The sequence below is a fragment of the Pteropus alecto genome, unplaced genomic scaffold (assembly GCF_000325575.1).
Source record: "Pteropus alecto unplaced genomic scaffold, ASM32557v1 scaffold7, whole genome shotgun sequence".
NCBI lineage: Eukaryota > Metazoa > Chordata > Mammalia > Chiroptera > Pteropodidae > Pteropus > Pteropus alecto.
In genome coordinates this window covers 1,201,723-1,221,066 of record NW_006494614.1, presented here as the reverse complement: position 1 = coordinate 1,221,066, position 19,344 = coordinate 1,201,723, and the positions used below count along the sequence as shown (strand labels likewise).

The following is a 19,344-nucleotide window of genomic DNA, read 5'->3' as shown; positions in this document are numbered from 1 at the left end:
AGGAAATTCCTCTAGGCTTCTGCCATATGTATAATGGTTCAGCATAAAAGTATTCTCTTTAGTCCTTCTTACAGTGAGAAGACTACAGTTCACTAAGAATTATTAATGACTAGTTAGATCTTTTTCTTGAAAGAGCTTTTTGAAACTATTTAGCGAATTAGTAAGTGAGTGATCCTCTATTGTTTGAAAGGGTAAACCTAAATATCTCAATAGTAGAATGTGCGTATAGGGCTATGTGAAAACAAATCAAAATGAAAACACTTTTCCCACTGATTCTCTTTCAAAAATTTAGGTTTATGTTTAAATAATTACAACTAACTTATTCTTAAAGAGATATCGGTCTTTTTAGAAAAGTTCTCTTTTTTTTTTCTTTTGCTATTATAAATAATGCTGTGATGAACATCTGTGTATATATCCTATCTTGACAACACTATTTTCCTTAGGCTAGATTCCTAGAAATGCAATTATAGCACCAAGAAACATTTTTAAAGCTTTTTTTTTTTAAACTTTGATAGATACTAGATATTATTAAAATTCTTTCTAGAAAAGTTGAGTCAATGAAGACTGCTTAACAGGGTCTAGGAATGTCACAACTCACAGCACCTTCACTACAATGAATATTATCCTTTTTGAATTTCCAAAAATTTAATATGCTAAACAGATTATTATTGTTTGAATTCATATTTCTTGATCACAAGATGGTTGAGTTGTTTTGATATTTGTTAAAAATAAATTTATTATTCTGTAAGTTGTGATTTCATGTTGTGTTTTCATTTTATAATTGGAGTCATAGTGGTTGTTTTTCTCAATTTGTTGATTAAAAATTAAAATATATTATCTTTTTGTCTATTATAATTCTGACAAATATTAATGCTTTTTAATTTCACATATAGACATGCATATATTTTATATTCTTATGCAGGCAAATTTACCCATTTCCTTTTGTAATTTCTTCAATTTTGTTATGCTTTTTGTGTTTCTTCCCCTCATCTTTTTAAAAATTTTAGCATTATTCTTAGCTTTAAATTTTAATCTGACTGAATTTTATTCTGCTATATGCTATGATATAAGAGTCTAACTTGAGTATTTTCCCAAAGTGAGGTGGGTCTTACCAGTGTGTGAAAACTGTCCTGGCTAAGGTGAGGAAGGAGGCATTCCTAGCGTATGGAACAGCACTAGCTCCATGGAGGAGCAAAGGGGAAGAGCAGTTACACATGGAAGCTATTTTCAATTCAATCTAAACTGCAGCCAGACTCAGAAAATCTCATGTGGCATGCTAAGAAACCCAAGTTTATCTTGTGAGATTTTTTTGAATAGAAGCAGATAATGATATTTGTCCTATGTTGATATAATTTATAAAAATTATGTCAACTACTAGAAATTGTTATAATATTAAAATATTAATGAAAACTAGCAATAACAGATATGAATGACTATAATAAGGTGGCAGATAATGTAGAGGCTTTAAATTATTTTATTTAATTTTTCCTTTTGTTTTATAAAGGAGCATAGAACATGGAAAGATTAAATGACTGACCCAAGGTCACATAGTTAGAAAACGGTGGAGTCTGTATAACTTCAAAGCCCATATTCTTAATAACTAGATTTTCAGCATACTCTAAACATGCTGGTACAACTTAAACTTTTAAAATGGTTAATATCAAACTATAATTACTTTTTAGACATAGGCCTTTTTCTTTCTTGAAGATAGAGACCATACTTTAATTATCAGTCATCTTGCATCTAACACAGTGGGTGCTAAATAAATACTTGCTGGACTGTTGAAGATGTGGATTTAAGAATATCTATAGGACAGTAATAGGTATAGAACAAGTAAGCTTCCAAATAAGAGAAAATGAAGGACAAGCAATAGAAAGTAAGGCAAAGAAGAAAGCGCAGTACAGAAAGAAAGATATTAGAAATGTATGGAATAATAGAAAGAATGAACATTTATTTCCTTATAAGAAATTAAAATGAAGTACTCCTTTGTCTATTTGTGTTTCAAAAATGTTGACTTTTTTTTTTTTACAAATATCTAGACTTTTAAATATGCCCCCAGGTTGTATATTAAATAATGTAATATTTGCCTAATTATTCAGACAAAGGAAGTACTATATATCACAGCCCAACTCAGAGTTGGTATTACTAATGAACTAGATTAAATTGACTAGAGCTTGAACCGCAATTGAATGAAGAGAAATTTTCCAGATGAATATATGCCTAATAAAATGGCCAATTTGATCTGCCTGATTTTTCTCTCAGGCAGGTTCCCAATGGCTTCCTGGCTGTTTTACAGCTTTCTGCACAGTCCCAAAAGAAAGAACATTTTTCGTACTAATATAGCTTCCTCATGGATTTCAAGCCCAAGTTCCTAATTCAGAGAAGTGCTAATATATTTGCAAAGCATCTTAGTGAAGGAGTAATCACCCAGCTATAATCACTATTATGAATCATAATTACTTTATGATTTTTCCTAATTACTAAGTGGTTTTTAAGAACTATAAATAGATGAGCACTCTTAGGAGCACAGACATTGGTCTGGAAGCCAGGGCAGTCTTGAATGCAAAACAAAAACAAAACCCAAATAATAAACCTAAACTAAAACAACACAAAACGAAAAAAAATCTATCCAGATGAAGGTCAGATATGTTTGAACACGTATCTTCTACTTTATTAGATCTTCACATTAATCCTGTGATAAGTATGGCAGGTATGACTGCACATTTTTTTAATGAATGAGGAAACTGAGGCTTAGAGAGATTAAATTTCTTGACCGTCACACAAAGAGATTAAAATAGCCAAACCGAGATTTGAACCCGTGTTTCCTAAATGCAAATACCGTATTCATTATGCAATACTATACCCACCTCAGTCTATTTGTGCTCCTTGCCTACATTTACGTGTCTTTTCCCACCTCCTCAGTTTTAGCTGATGACCTTGCTTCTTAGTTAATGAAAGATTAAAGCAAACAAATGGGAATTTCCTCATTATCCTACCATCCAATACCCACCTCTTTGAATCTATACCCCAATATCTTGTCTTTTCTCCTGTTACAATGGATAAACGTTCTCTACTTTTACAAAAGGTCAATTCTTCCATTTATGCATTGATTCCCATCTCCCTTTTGTTTTCTTAAGAACTTTGCTCTTTCCTGTATCATTAGTTTCCCCCCTCTCTATAGCATCATTTCTATCAACATATAAATATGCTATGACATCTTTAAAAATAGGAAATTGATTTCATGTCACCCCCCTCACTCCCCAGCTCCATGTAAGAGTTAACTGTATTTGCTGTCTCTGCTTTCGTAAAACTCCTCTCTTGAGTCCCCTCAAATAAAGCTTTTTTGGGTCTCCTATCACTCCACTAAAAATATTCGTTAAAAGACATCTAGGATCTCCATCTTATCAAGTTGAATGATTAATCTTAGCTCTCATCCCCTCCATATCAACAGTCTTTAACTCAGCTAATCACCATCCTCTTCTCGAGATACATTTTCCCCCTTGGCTTCCAGGACAGTGCACTCTCCTGAAAATTTTTCTTTTCACTTAACAGCTCTTGCTCTCAGTTTTCTTTGCTGACCCATCTTCTACCTTCCCTCAACAACCTCAACATGCTAGCGTTCCCAGAGTTCAGTCTTCAGAACTCTACTCAATACTTACTGCCCAGATGATTTCAACCGACCTTGACTTTGAAATTTTAAATATCATCCATATGCTTGCCATCAGACCCCACCAAACTTAGCCTTCTTCACCTCAATAAATGGTATCCTCTCTCACTGAGTTGTTCAAGTCCAAAAATCTAGACATCTTTATTTCTTCCATTTACTTATATCTAGCAACTCCTGTTGGTTCTATATTCAAAACATCCTGAGTCCAACCATTATTCACCATTTCAACTTTTGGCCAGTCTACCCAAGTCATTTTCTCTTATGTGTACTTTCAGCAACAATCATTTCTCTACTAAGGAGACAAAGTGGTCTTTTTAGAATAAAAAAAATCATATTACTCTTTTGATTGAAATCTTCCAATGGCTTCTCTGAAGACAAGATAAAATCCAAACTCTTTAGCAAGGCTGTAGATGACCTCACTCCTCCTACTACATCTTCCCAGTACTTATTCCACTCTAGCCACACTGGCTTTTCTGACATTCCTTGAACCTGACAAGTAGCTCCTGCTTGTGGCCTTTGCATATGCAATTCCCTCTGCCTAAAATTTCTTTCCCCAGGCTTTCTCATGAGTTGCTCCTTTATGGTACTCAGTCCTCTGTTCAAATATTATACAGACTCCTCTAGTTACCTCTAGACCCCTGCCTTATTTTTTAAAAATCTCACTTGTATCCACTTAAAATTATATAACATGTTTATTTTTTTACTTGTTTACCAACCCCACTATGAATATAAGGTCCAAGAGTGCTGGAACTTCATCAGCCTCGTTTGTTGCTGTATTCCATGCCTGGAACATATAATATGCTCAATAAATATTATTGATTACTATAATAATAGCTAACATTTATTGAGTACTGGAAATGAGCAAAGGACTGCTCTGTCTAATAAAACAGTGATTCTATTGTGTTTCTCTACATTATTATAGAAAGAAAAAGCCTGGTATGCCAGTTAATCAAAAGGGCTGTATGTCCCTCAGCCCCAAGTAGTATTTGATTATTTTTTCCTTTTAAAATTCTATGTTTCCAAAAATAATGTAATATTTTAAACTCTGCTTATACTACTTGTGAGTTGGAAAGGATATTAGGACGTTTAATTTTTTCTTTGCTCTGTTTGGCAGAAATGATACTGAAATACATTCAATTGTCTTTAAGTATTGAATGATCGCAATTATTTTCCTACTTGACTGCTTTGTGAGAATACAAGGCAGGATGGTATACTGATTAGTTTAAACAATGTTTTGGCATTATTTGTATTGGGAAGATACTTAGAACAGGAACCATGAACCTTTTGGAACACTTCTGATCACCACTATTAATTGAGGAAGGAGCTAGCATTGATCTCGGAACTGCTCCACCTGCTGGACCAATGAGACCTTAAAAATAATTTTAGAGTATTTCGACTTTGGGATGAAATTAGGAACATTTTGAGAAGTCAATTTCTAGCATATGAAAATTATATTTTAAAATGTTTTATCCAATATTAAAATTCTCATTCATTTTTGCCACTTATTTTAAAGTCTAAACAATGCTCTGCTTATTCAAAGCAGAATGAAGTGACAAATGGTTAGAATTTATGAAAAAGATTTTATTCTCAGTGAGATAATCTTCAATCTTATTTTCATTATATTTTATTATCTCAATGTAATTGTATATGTACTGAACAAAAATATTTCAAAACCAAATTAATAATAATTTTCTTAGCCAAATGATTCATGATAGGGTTCCCTAAAAAGCAAAATACCCTGGCATTTTATAAATATAACTTAATTTATATAAAACCATTCAAGATTATATTCGCAATTTAAAATGTCCAAATGGAGTCTCCCTTTGTAAATGCTCTTACATGACCCCCCAGGAGCTTGGTGATCCAATCCTGCCCACAGGCCAGGCTGGAAACTCTGACTTTTGGGGAGAGCAACTTCAGCAACTCTTTTGCCTTAAATGCCACAAGTACAAGTAAGCATTTCCCATGCATAGGTAAACCCATACTAAGCAGCAAAAGCAGAAGAGACAGACATATTCAGCACAAGCCTATTCCTTTGTTTTTATTAGCCTCTTGGGCTCATATAAATCTCCTCAAAAGATATGAGTCTGTCTTCTATTTCTTTGGTATTTCCCCTAGGACAGTGAATATTAGATACAACACTTAGCAAATCTTAATAAATGTTGACAAGCCAAAAGTATTTTTTACATATAGCTTTAGATGAGAAGGTTAATGGCATATTTTTTTATGTATCTTGCTTTGTAAGATTAAATAAAAGGGCAAAAAAAGATGCCAGAATAGGAAAAAGAAAAGTACAAAACAGCAAAGGAGAAAAAAAGAGAAGGGCATTAAAAAGGTTGCTGATAGATACGGATTCTTATTTCAGCTCTGCCATTTCCCTGTTGGGAGCTGAGTTTTTATATTATTTTTCCATACTGATTATGTCATCCTGGGCAAGACTGGGTCTTTGTTACTTGAAAAAATAAGAAAGTGAAACGAGGTAATAATGAAAGAAATATTAAGGTTCTTCATACTTTGGTATCTAAACTCATTTCTTAATTAACAGCCCTATTTAATTGTAAACCTTTAGAATCCTAGTAACTGACAGCTGTACTTCTGTGGGGGCAGTTTAGAAAGTCAAAAGTAATTAATAAATGAAAATCTAAAACAGGACAAATTTCAGGTAACATCACAAATATATTTTATGCTCATCGAAACATAATCGGCTTAAAAATCTTTAGTGTAATCTACTAAATCACAACAGATCTATCTGAGACTGAGGCCTTTTACCAGAAAAATACTTCAGTTTTCTCTGAAGAAAGCCTGTAAGTGCAGAAAGCTAGGAAGAAGCTAAGAAATAATGAAGAACAGGAAAGGTCTCAAGGGACAGAGACCAAGAGACATAGAAAGATACCTTTTTTCAAGACATTTTACCATCTGTGCCTCTCCAAAAGATGCCAGGCAGCTCCCCAGCCTGAGGGGAAGAGTAGCTCTTCTCACGAACCCTGGAAGACAGCCCATTAGGTTTCCCCACTAGGAAGATAAAGAGCAGCAGATGGGATCCTGCAATTGTCAGGAGGTTATTTGGAAATGCAAGGCCATGAGGTTGGTGGTGTTCACTATTACTCGGTTAACCTTTCCTTCCCTTCATTTTTCCTTTAATGAACTCTTTAATTTTACATGCTGGGTCCCCTACCAATACTATTCATTTCTGCTTGTCCTTTTTATTTATTTCATTTTAAATTTCTCCCTTTAAAAAAAATTCTTGCTTATTTTTCCAATCTCATGTTTTGGAAAGATATATTTGGAATTTTCTACCAAAAGATCTGTAGCTGTGCCCCAAACAGGACAAAATTCAAGTATTAAAATTCTGTATTATTGAAAATGTTCTACATGTGGGCAGAGCAAAGAATCAGTGTGCTTTTAAAGAAAGCAATATAGAGAACTAACTGTCACACCTGGAAATTTATTGATACATAAAAATCTTATTGTTCTGGTATTTTTCTAAATTTAGAATGGTTCTATTTTATATTAACACATAAAACCCATAGTTTTAGTCGATACCCAGGGCTTTGTGGAAAAATAAGAATTTTATAATTTTTCAAATTAGATATTTCACATATAATCTCTTATTCCTGTGTAGTCACAAGAACCATAACAACTGAGTATATCTTTAAAAATGTTTTTTGAAAATTCTAGAGATAGAATACATTTGGAGCATACTTTGCTTTCTTTTGAAGCTATTAAAGCTACAACAAGCATCTTCTGAAAAATCTGTTCAAATAATTCTTCCCTAACTTTGAAATCTTTTCACTTCTATTACTGTCCACTGAGCATGTCAAATCATGGTCCTTGTTTGCCATGACGACAGGCATTTTCTACTCTAGACCTTGGCTTTCAGTGCCAACATCATTAAGAGATTCTTCAAATTACTTTTTAAATGTCCTTTTCCCTCAGGATTTTCACTTATATCTAATTAGACTACTTACTCCATGCCATGTAATCCCTGTTGCCAAAACTGCTAAATGCTTCAATAAGTAGGAGGAGGGCATCAATGGAGCAAGACAGATGTAATGTCACTGGTTAAAAATAGAAGTGTGAAGCAGCTGCCTTAATTATGAAGCTTATTAATTCATGGTGTTAAAAAAACTTGGCAAGAGTTCTTATAAAATATCTAGCCTTTCCAAATAGCATCATATTGTTTAAAACTTAAAATATATATTTTCAATAAGAAATGCTGAAAGTCATTTTACCAGTAATTAACATCTGTATTTAATACCTATAATTCTTAGTTACAAAGATGCTTATAATTTTAAAAGAAACTCTGCTTCTTAGTTGACTTTTAAAAGTTACATACCCCTACATTTCAATGATTTAAAATGTATGTACAGCTAGAATTAAATCATAGGATAAGGATAAAATATGTCTAGGAGAAGAAGGAAAAGTATAGGAAAAAAGAGTTCTAAAGAGCTACTTTTTATAGAACCTGGAAAAAATTAAAGTCATTAAACTTTCATTTCGTTTTCTGGATATTAACATTTACCATGAGGGTTGTTTGATGATTATAAATAGTGTATATAAAGTGCCCAGTATGTAGTAGGTGTTCAATAAAAGGTAGTGGTTATTATTATTATTTAATAGATATCTTGGAAAGACAAGATTTTTTAAATAAATGGTTTACTATTATAAAATAACATTAGTGAAGAGAAATAGTCTCAATACAATCTTTGTTTGGCCTTACACCTAGAATCGAGTATTTTACTATCATTTAAAGGCAATGGCAGCTAAAAATGTAAGCCAATAACAGTTCAGTTTCTTAGGAAGAAGAGAAGAAAGTGAAAAAAACTAAAGTGAAAAAGTCTCAAAAGAGGTGTTACTGGAGGAAAAAACATTTGTGTATTTTTTTTCAGTGTCGACTGAAATAAAGATTTACATATAATGGAGTAATAATCAATAGGAATTTGTACCTGAAAGTATAACAGACTGCCACACTAAAAAAAAAAAAAAAAAATACCCTCTTCCTCCACAATATTCTGAAGGATAAAAACATTCTAAGTAGCTAGGGCCCAAGGGAACAAAATCATGCAAATGAACAAAGGTCTAATCCTAATCCCTGCCTTCCCTGGTCTGTAACGAAATGATCATCATCTGTCACACCAAATATGACAGGCACAATCCCATCTTCTCTTTTAGTTCTTTAGTAGTTTTATCATTAATAAATTCACTCCAGCCCTTTTTGGATCTATATATTTTTGGCCTATATTATATCCATCAATTGATGTAATAAATTCTCTGAGTTTATTACTTGCAGGATCAGATGGAACTTCCTACTAATTGAAAAAATTACTCTGTTCTAAGATCTAAAGAGGGGCTCTATTCATTCAGTTCATGATCTGAATTTCAGTTACACTGATTCAAAGCTTTTGCCTTTCTAGACTAAAATGCTCTATTCACATAACTTATATCATATGAGTAGCTCAGTTGGACCCACTAAAATGTTCTCCATGGTGTTTTTTTGATGTGGGGCCAGAAGAAATGTATATAGCAAATCTCCTGCATAGGGAAAGTTAATATGAAGGACAGAATACAATAACCTGCTTTGTTTTTAAAGACTCTTTTTGATGATGGGCAACATTCTGCTGCCATTCTTAGAGCATCATACTGAGGTGGTGACCTCAATCAGTTACAACATGTAACTGTTTCAGTTTATTACCATGGCCCACAGTTTATCTATCTGTTACACACACACATACACACACACACACACACACACACACACACGAGTAAGGTTCACTAGTCTATTTCCTGTCCCTAGAAAGAGCCTCATACATTGTAGGCAAAAAACATTTTGGGGGAATGAATTAATGTAGCCTGTGAGTAGAAATGTTACTGATGTAATTTAATATAGACAGATGTAAAATAATATACTAAGGATAAAACATTTACTTTATGCATGATTCCTTATATGCTTAAGATATTTCTTAAGATAATCTCATTTAGCATAGGTCCTTACTATTTGGAAGATTTTAGTTTTCATCTTTAAACTAAAAAATTTCCTATTGCCTCCATTTTTTAGTTAAAAGGGTGGTATCGATATAATACTATTCCACAAAATACCAGGCTGACCCCAACCATCCTAATAATAGAGGAAAAGAACAAAAAGAGTAGAATTCAGATAGGGTATAAATTTACCTAATATATGGATTTTTTTTTTATCAAACCTGACAACCTTCTGCTATGAAACACTGTGAAAGAGAAAAGCACTCAGTGTCAAAAATACTATGAAAGGAAGCATATCATGAAATGATCTGATTAAATGCATTCTCTTATTTTTGAGAGAATGACTTTTCTGGTAAATATTATAAAGGCAATAAAACCTATGCCTACTGAAAAATAAATTCTAATTCTTATTTCAGAAAAGGTGATAGTAATATATAAAATGACCAAAGAGCAAAAATTCCAATATATTTAAAGGAAAAACAACTTGATGGCTAAGTATGAGATTCTACTTTTTATTTTTTAATTTTAATTTTTTTTTTAGGCAAGGCAACCCTTGGTTGACTTCACAGATTGCAAGGACCTTAGTAGCTTACAGTCCCTTATTTTTGTGTATTTTATGCCTATAGAACTGGTCTTCCTATGTGGTCTCCCATCCAAGTACTAACCAGACCCGACCCTGCTTAGCTTCCGAGATCAGACGGGATCTGGCTTGTTCAGAGTAGCACGGCCACAGACCAAAGTATGAGAATCTAAATATATATTTTCTTTAAAGGAAAGAAACATCTAAAAAAAATACCAATCATCAATTACAAATGTATCTAAAACCCAGATCATCATTTGAAAAAAGTTTTTTATGTCAATTGAAGAGAAATAATAGGTTTATGTATATTTAAATGTTTTAATTCAATGTTTTTTCATTCTATGATTTCCTTCTAGTTTGTTTTCTCTGTGCCAGCAATAATCACATTGCGACACATTCAAAGAACCTAAAAAAACCTTAAAAAACATAATTTCTGCATTATCATTAATATCAAAAACAAAAACCAAAAGTTAAATACACTATGTAGCGTAAGAAGCAATGAGAAACTTCATTTACTGCAAAAATTAATAAAAATATTGTAGTAAGTTCAAAGTAATACTCAAGAGAAAAGAAAATTTTCACTTGTGATATTTTCAGAAATACTAAAATTATTCTTAAAATGATTATTATATTAAAAAATAAAAGTTTCACAATGACTTTAGAAACATCGATAGGTGTTATCTTAGTAAAAGATGCTGATAGTGAATAAGTTATACTGAATTGTTCAAAAACATGTGACCTTATTAAGTATTATAAAAACAAACACAATAATGAATATAGGCCTTTGAAACACTAATGCTACCCACATCCTCATTGCTTTTCTTTGCTCTGTTGTGTTTATCCTGTTCTCTATAGCTTCTGTCTCCTCTAAAGCTTCTTCCTCTTTGTTTCAAAACCATAAGGAGATTAATATGCAGTTTTGGAAGTAAGAGTAGAGAATAAATGGCTATGTTAGTCATTTAGGAATTTTTGATGTGGAATTTTTAAAAAACATTTAAAAATATTTCTCAGTGAACAAATGATTTTTAGAATTGTTCTTTAATCCTTCAAACACAATCTTGCTTTATTATTTAATGTTGCTCTGTTAGTATACATATGTTCTTCTGTGAATAGAGAATAATTCCTTCACAAGAAATTAACAAAACAGTGGTACCTACAGATTTCCTTGTCAATGTGAGTCCTATAGTTCTAATGTCCCAGTATTATTCAAAAAGAAGTCTCATTGAGTTATTACAGACTTAGATAGACACTATCTAGCAGAAGCTTAAAGTTTCTTGGACTAAACACCATAGGATAAAGAGATCACATCATTGTTAATGTGAAAATTGTTGGGTACCCCGAACAATGCTTATATAAAAATTACTGCTGAGTTTATTTTACGTATACTGGCAGATGATTTGTTTTTAGTTATTCACAAAAGAGTTCACTTTATTTTAATAAAAATATACCATGAGATCAGTGTAACTGGTTTTAGGCAGTGTTGGAAAGAAACAGGCTGTTGAAAGGATGTGGACAGACATCTTGTTCTGATCAATGCTTTTTCATAGAGAAGACAAGAAAATAATGGCTTAATTGCCTTGGTACTATAAACATTTTTGGTCTTTTTTAGTGGGATTGAGGGGGATACAGAATGTAATATGCGTATGGTTTTCACAAACCTTCTTTACAAACAATGTGCATCCAGTCTTAACATGACATACTTTGTACCTCCCACCTCAGTATACTTCACCTCAGTGTGTGTGTGTGCGTGTGTGTGTAGTATGATATGAGAAGTGGCAATAGTACAACAGTTAAGAACCCATACAGTGGAAAGCTCCTAGACTCAACCTGGTACATGAAAAATGCTCAAAGGTGTTAGCTATTACTATATGAGTTCCCAAGGTAGACAATTACTTTTAAATATTAGGTTAAGTAAATATATCAAGGTAGGTAAATATATAAAAAAAAATTATATTCTTAAATCTAACAAATACTAGTTTAAGATGCTTGCCCAAATTAATTAACCATTTATTTTACTGTCTTTCCCCCAGATAAATCCTGATTTTATGAATCTGATTGGGAAAAATGATAAAAACCTCATTCTTAGGGATCTAAAAAATTATTCATATTGTTTAAACTCTTACCTAAAAAATGAACTTCCAATTTTACACAAAATCACTTTTTCAACAGCTTCCTCATATACTTTAATGCTCTACTCTTTTCTATAGGACAATAGAAAACTGATTAATACAGGATCCATCCATCCTTCAATTCATTAAGAAATATTTTCTGACTCACTATAAATGTACTTGGCCCTATGCTATGCACAAATCTATACACTAGCTTCTCAAAGGGAAAACAGCGAAAAAGTCAAAAACTATGAATGGGATATTGAAGCCTATTAAGAATGATAAAGTGATAGGAGAGGTATATCCTGACTAACGTGCCAACAAAGATTTATGGTCAATTTTACTTAAACTGAACAAAGACAAAAAGTAAATAAGGCATATATAGTAGGTTGAAAGGAAGATGGAAAAGATACTCCTAATAGTAATTTTAACTTCAATATTAAATTAGTTCTTAGCTTCGTGGCAAAAAAGCAAAAATGAACCCAGTATAGTTATTTATTTATTTTTTTTACTATGGAATAAATCTGTTTTTCTTTTCTTTTCTTTTTTTTAAAGAAGGAAAGGAGGTGGGAAGTTAAATAGCTTTTCTGGCATTAATTCTAAGAGAAATGAATCATGTGGATCCTTACATAAAGAAACTTCAATAATACCATAGATTCAAGAAAAATTATCCTAAAGAAGCAATAAGAAAGGCTTTCAATTATAATTCAGAGAGATTATTATATTGAAAGATAGGATGATCACCTGGCTGTCAAGGATGGCTCAGTTTATATCTTTTATACTGGCTTAAATATTAATAGTGCCCCATTCCATCATGAAAAGGATCCAAGTTTGGATGATAAATTATGTGGTCATCTTATCTATGGAGAACTTGGTCCAGATATGTTGCTTTAGTGATTCTGTTTGACAGATGAAAAGACTTCATAAACAGTTTCTGCCATATTTCTAGAGTAACTAGATGGCAACAATTTAAGACCTAAATTAAAAGAAAGGGTATAAAATATATAAAATATAATTTCTTTATATTAAAAAAAAACAATGAATATCATGAAACTCACACTCAGAATTGAAAGCAGTTCTTCAGTACTGCATTCAGGTTTCAAACGCTCCTTGAACATTTTAACTGTTTGGTGCTTCAAATAGTAATAAGAGGCAATTCGGCCATATGTCAGAGGTTCGATGCTCCGATTATCCTATTTCGAATGAAAGATAAAATGACATAAAAAATACAACAGAAGTGCATACATTTATAAAATTAATAATTCGTGCTAAAGTTGTCATTGTAACAAATTTGTTAAACTTTTTGGTTTTCATTACAAGCAAAAGCCCTATTGTTAAAAAGCTGGGCAATCTTTTCAATTGAAATGAATGTGATTGAGTCTTACCTCTCCAATTTCAATACAGTAGGAATGTTCCAATTCAACCAGGGACTTCTCAATCAGATAGGACAGAAACTTGTTCACAGAGTCATGGCTCACATCACTCAAATTGTAGTAGCTAGAAAATAAGCAAAGTTTCATGATATTTTCTATTAAAATTATTGTTTCAATTTCACATTGTTCTTTTCAGAATTTCAAAAAACAATTACATTTATAGCAATTCAAAGAAATAAAGCAACTGAGAATACCATTTCCATGTGACAGATCAAAATCCCCATACTAAAGTTTGCTTACCATTGGTTACCCTGATGAACAATGACAGTACATTAAAAATATGTAAGATAAGTAGATAAAATTCAGCATCACCTTAACAAGGTACTAATTTTCCAGCATTAAAACTGGCATTACTTCAGTTTACACATCTATAGTAAACTAAACTTATGCACTAGATTTAGAAAGGATGAGAAACACATTCTATATAAATATATATTTCCCTTTTATATGTAAAAACCCGTCCTTGGTAACTTCACAAAACTCGAAGAACTACTGATTTGGGTGGTAGATGAGTTCTTTTAGAAAATGTGATCAATTGCTATTCCCCTAATGCTGAATAAATGTCATCCTAAAGACTAGAAGGGACATCATCAGGCTAACATTTAAGTCTAATGTATAGAGAAAATATACAGGTTCAGCTTTGCGTATTTTCCAAGTAAAAAGTCTAAGGACATGAGATTCACCTGGAAATGCTCTTCTATTTTGACAAGACGTTCTTGTCAAATCCCGAAAAACACTAGAAATCTGTGTCTGGGAATAGATCCAAAAGGTGAGAGACTGCCCCCACAGTCATGGCAGATCTCTAATTCCTGCAGGGTGAAAAGCTTGTACCCTAGTCAGCATGGAGAATTTATATGCCCTACCTCCATCCAAATCAAGGAACTAGAGTAGAAAGTGGCCTCAGAAAAGAGACTCATCAATGAAACCTCAGCACAAGTGTTTCAAATCTGTACAGGACTAGGAAGGAGATATTCATAGGTTGGGAAGAAAGTGTTAAAAATATCCAGTGGGAGAGGCCTAAAGAAAACCACAATCTGTCAAGTATGGTAACTTTTGTTCTTTATTTAAAGGGAAAAATTTGGAGTCAGTATACTTTAAAAATTTATTTAAAAATATACAAAGCAGGTCTTAAATCATAGTAGGATATATTTTCATTGGAAAGAGAAATTAGCACAAATGGTTGGGTACAACCAAATATGAGAGTCTCCATTTGAGTAAAGATTAATAACAGGCTATTCATTTCAGGAAATAACTGTAAATCATAATTTATGCCAAGGATTTTAATTTTCATAAAAATGTTTACTTTTAATTTTAGTCTGTAGAGAAATAATTAAGTTTTCTGGAAAAGTTCTTGTCATAGACCAATATAAAGCAATATTTATCAATTAACAGATAAATAAGTATTGAAACCAGGGCTGTCATTAATTTAAACAAAACTTATAAACTTTTATCTAACCAGGCATATTAAAGTGAAAAACCAGCATTAGAAACCATTAGAAAACATTTTATTTATCCTGAAAAATGACTATGAATAAGAATTTATTTAGAATGATGTATTCTGCTCTTGAGATAAAAATAAAAATTCTGGACATTCAAAGCCCTAGAATGAGACAGATCCCCAAAGCCATTTCAAATTACAGTTGACCCTTGAAACAACATGGATTTAAACTGTGCTGGTAGACTTACATAGATTTTTTCCAATAAATACTGTAAATGTATTTTTCCTTCCTTATGATTTAACACTTTTTCCCTCTAGCTTACTTTATTGTAAGAATACAGTATACAATACATGTAATATACAAATTTTGTGTTAATTGACAGTTTATGTTAGAGGTAAGGCTTCTGGTCAACAGTAGGCTATTAGTAGTTAAGTTTTGGGGAGAGTCAAAAGTTATACACAGATTTTCAACCGTGTGGGGGTCAGTGCCCTTAACCCGCACATTGTTCAAGGGTCAACTGTATTAACAATATATTTTGTCTTTCATTTTTTCCCAACAAATAAAATTTAACTGCCAAACTTTCTGCAATATAAGTCCTCGCTTTCTACAGTAGTCCCCCCATATCCACACTTTCCCTTTCCATGGTTTAGTTACTCATGGTCAATAGCAGTCTAAAACTATTAGATGGAAAATTCCAGAAATAAACAATTCATAATTTTCTTATTGCGCACCATTCTGAGTAGCGTGATGAAATCTTAAGGTATCCCGCTAAGACCCACCTGGGATGTGAACCACCCCTTTATCTATGTTGTATACACTTACCTGCTCATTAGTCACTTAATAGCCATCTTGGTTATTAGATCAACTGTCACAATATCGCAGTGCTTGTGTTCAAGTAACCCTTATTTTACTTAATAATGCCCCCCACAAAACAGGAGCAGTGATGCTAACAATTCAGATATGACAAAGGGAAGTTATAAAGTGATTCCTTTAAGTGAAAAGGTGTAAGATCTTGACTTAATAAGGAAAGAAAAAATCATATGCTGAGGTTGCTAACATCTACAATAAGAATGAATTTGGTATTCTTAAAATTGTGAAGGAGAAAAAAGAAATCTGTGCTAGTTTTGCTGTTGTACCTCAAACTGCAAAAATGATGGCCACAGTATGTAAGTGCTTAGTTAGGACAGAAAAGGCATTAAACTTGTGAGTGGCAGACATGAAAAGAAGACAAGTTCCGAATGATGGCAATGTATTGAGCCAGAAAGCACTGAGTCTATACAAAGATTTTATTTAGCAAGAAATCTCCTGAAACAAGTGACTACATTCATATAACTTTTATTACAGTATATGTTATACTTGTTCTCTTTTATTATTAGTTGTTGTTAACCTCTTATTGAGCTTAATTTATAAATTAAATTTTATCACATGTATAGGAAAAAACAGTATATATACGATTTCATACCCTCTGTAGTTTCAGGAATCTCCAGTGTGTGTGTGCGGGGAGGCCGGGGGAGGGGCGGGGGAAGTCTTAGAATGTATCCCCTGTGGATAAAGGGGGCACTACTGTATTTCACATTCATTTGGCTTGGTAAGCCTATAAATTTTCCAACATTTTTTTCAGGTGTCTGGACAAATATACAGTTGCTAAAGTTATTTCTAAATTAAAAAGACTAGTGAAAATGTGCCCAAGACACTGACTGAATAAATAGTACCATTTTCTTGGTACTATTAGTATCATATTAGTATAATAAATAGTATCATATTCTTGCAAATAGAGCAAGGATCAAGCTATTTGTTATGCAATTAAAATCACTAAAGAAAGACATTATGAAAATAATATTACCATTAAAACAAAAAGTTAAATATTCCATTTTTATCCATAAATTTATCAGGCCATTTGAAAACAAAAAATCTCACAGATGTTGCTACTGATAACCATAAACCATTCTCTATAGATATAACTAGAATGCCAACTTCACCATTTGATGCCTTAATAAACAAATTTAGCATACTTACAAATAATATTTAAAACTATTAATAAAAACTTTTCTTAAAAAAACTGTAGATTCTTTTATATTTATTTTATTCCTGTTTTATGTATTTAGAAGATATATTTTGATGGGCTAATATGTCTTCTAATGTGTATTTATCTAAGACTGTTGGAAAAAAATTTAACTAATTTGTGGCTTTTATTCAGATAAAGTACAGTCAGGGTAAACATTTCGTAAAAATTTAAAATAAATTGCAAAAAAAAAAAAAACCCAACTAAAATCATGTCTCTGAGACTACCACAAATTATCTGAGGACTACACTAAAATATTATTCAAAATCTAACTTGCTAAAAATTAACATTTTTTGAGCAGAATAACATAAAAACTCCCATTGATATTTCTTCTTAATATAGTTCTTTTCTAATGCACTCACCAACATTCTTACTGACTTGCATAAAAGAAGAAATACAAAATTCAATTTAAAGTAATTGAATTGACATAAAATTTATTCAATATCAACACTTTTATCTTTATAATATCTGGGGCTAACCTAGAATTTTAAAAATCCCTAAAATTGTTTTCTTCAGGTATCCTGGTATAAATGATAACTCTTATTTATTTTTAAAAAGTGACAACTTTTAAATATTGAGACTGCTAGTTAAAATGTTATATTCAGAATATAATTGTAAAATCTCAATCATTAAAATACTTGTCTCCTATGCAGCCAACACAAATACTAAAATGCATCTATTTTTGTTAATGACATAACTTCACTAATTTATACCAAGTATTCTCTGTTAATATTTTGAAACAGAGGATCCTTGGTATAAATCAGTGAAGTTAGATTATTAGATTATAAGGCAATTTAAAACATTTTCAAATACTTATGATATTACTACATCTTAATTAGACATACAATTTAAAAGACACTGTTAAACAATAAAAATAAATGTAAATGGAATTATTTTTTAGTAACAAAAATTTGAGAGATAACATTCTGACACTTCTGTGACTAAAGAATGGCGTTTATATTTACATGATCTTTATTAATAGCATTATTGGTCTTTGCTTCATTCACGTGAACTTTTCAGTCACTGTGCAATTTCTAGCCTAAATAATTATAAACATTAGCTAAAAACATTACATATCATTACTTCAATAATCACTTTACTAACTTTAAAAAGCATGCAACGGCTAAGTAAAAAGGTCTGTTTTCGTGTCGCACTCTCCACGGTACAAAATTTATAATTTACTGGTTATTTAAACAGAAATATTACACAACTGTTTAATTATGGATAAAGGATACAATGTATTTTCATGCTCACTGCATTGAATCATCAAGTCATTATCTTCTCTTTGCCATAAACAGACAGCCTACCTTTTTGTCAGCATGCTATTTCATTTATTCCACAGAGAAACCCAGTTTCACAATAATTGACTTGTCAGAAGCTCTAATTTATGAGGCTGAGCTCTGTAAGATTTCTCTATATTGGACTCAACCTGCACACAAGCAGGGTTGAATATTTACAATGCTGTTAACAGGTGCTGAGTTGTTTAATGATTCTAATAGCCAGAAGCGTACTGAGAAAGCCAGCGGGATCACAATTACAGGCTGTTTGAACACAACAATTACTAGTCCCTTGAGAGGTGTGAAAGTCAAAGGCAGTTTGATACTGACAGCATCTAGCACATGGGCTAGACAAGCTAACTTCTATTAGCAGTCCACGGGGAAAAAGTCATAACATCATAAAAATTTACAAAGTTCATTAAATTTTAACAATTAAAAAGTAAAACAACTTTAAAAAAAATCTTTAAACTATTTTATTAAAGGACAAACAAGAATACCACATATGAAACCTCAAGTTATCTTTTTCTAACCTTAATAAGGATGAAATTTCACCAGTTGAGAATAAAAGAGATTTTACTGTAATGTAAAACACAGATAAAGTTACACCAGTTTGGATTTAATGTGAATAGTGGCAACCATTTCCTGTTTGGTTTATGTAAACCTGGCCAGAGATCTTGCTGGGAAATTTTTCATCAGTATTGAAATGCTGCTGCTATAACTGTCAGTACTGGGAAGTCATTTGTTACAGCACCATGTTTTTTTATGTTCAGATTATGCAGCAGTAATAATGACAGAAATA

The 19,344-nt window shown here is 32.0% G+C and overlaps 1 protein-coding gene and 1 pseudogene across 1 annotated transcript in view; both read right to left on the bottom strand.

Moving 5' to 3' along the window:
• The window catches only part of ASCC3 (activating signal cointegrator 1 complex subunit 3), a 259,616-nt gene that overhangs the window by 44,931 nt on the left and 195,341 nt on the right, over positions 1 to 19,344 (bottom strand). The window contains exons 38-39 of the mRNA XM_006926271.3: positions 13,720 to 13,831; positions 13,393 to 13,527 (exon numbers count right to left, since the gene is read on the bottom strand). Coding sequence (XP_006926333.1) covers positions 13,393 to 13,527; positions 13,720 to 13,831 — 247 coding nt within the window. The remainder of the gene's footprint in view (positions 1 to 13,392; positions 13,528 to 13,719; positions 13,832 to 19,344) is intronic.
• On the bottom strand, positions 10,264 to 10,381 carry LOC112475006 (annotated as a pseudogene).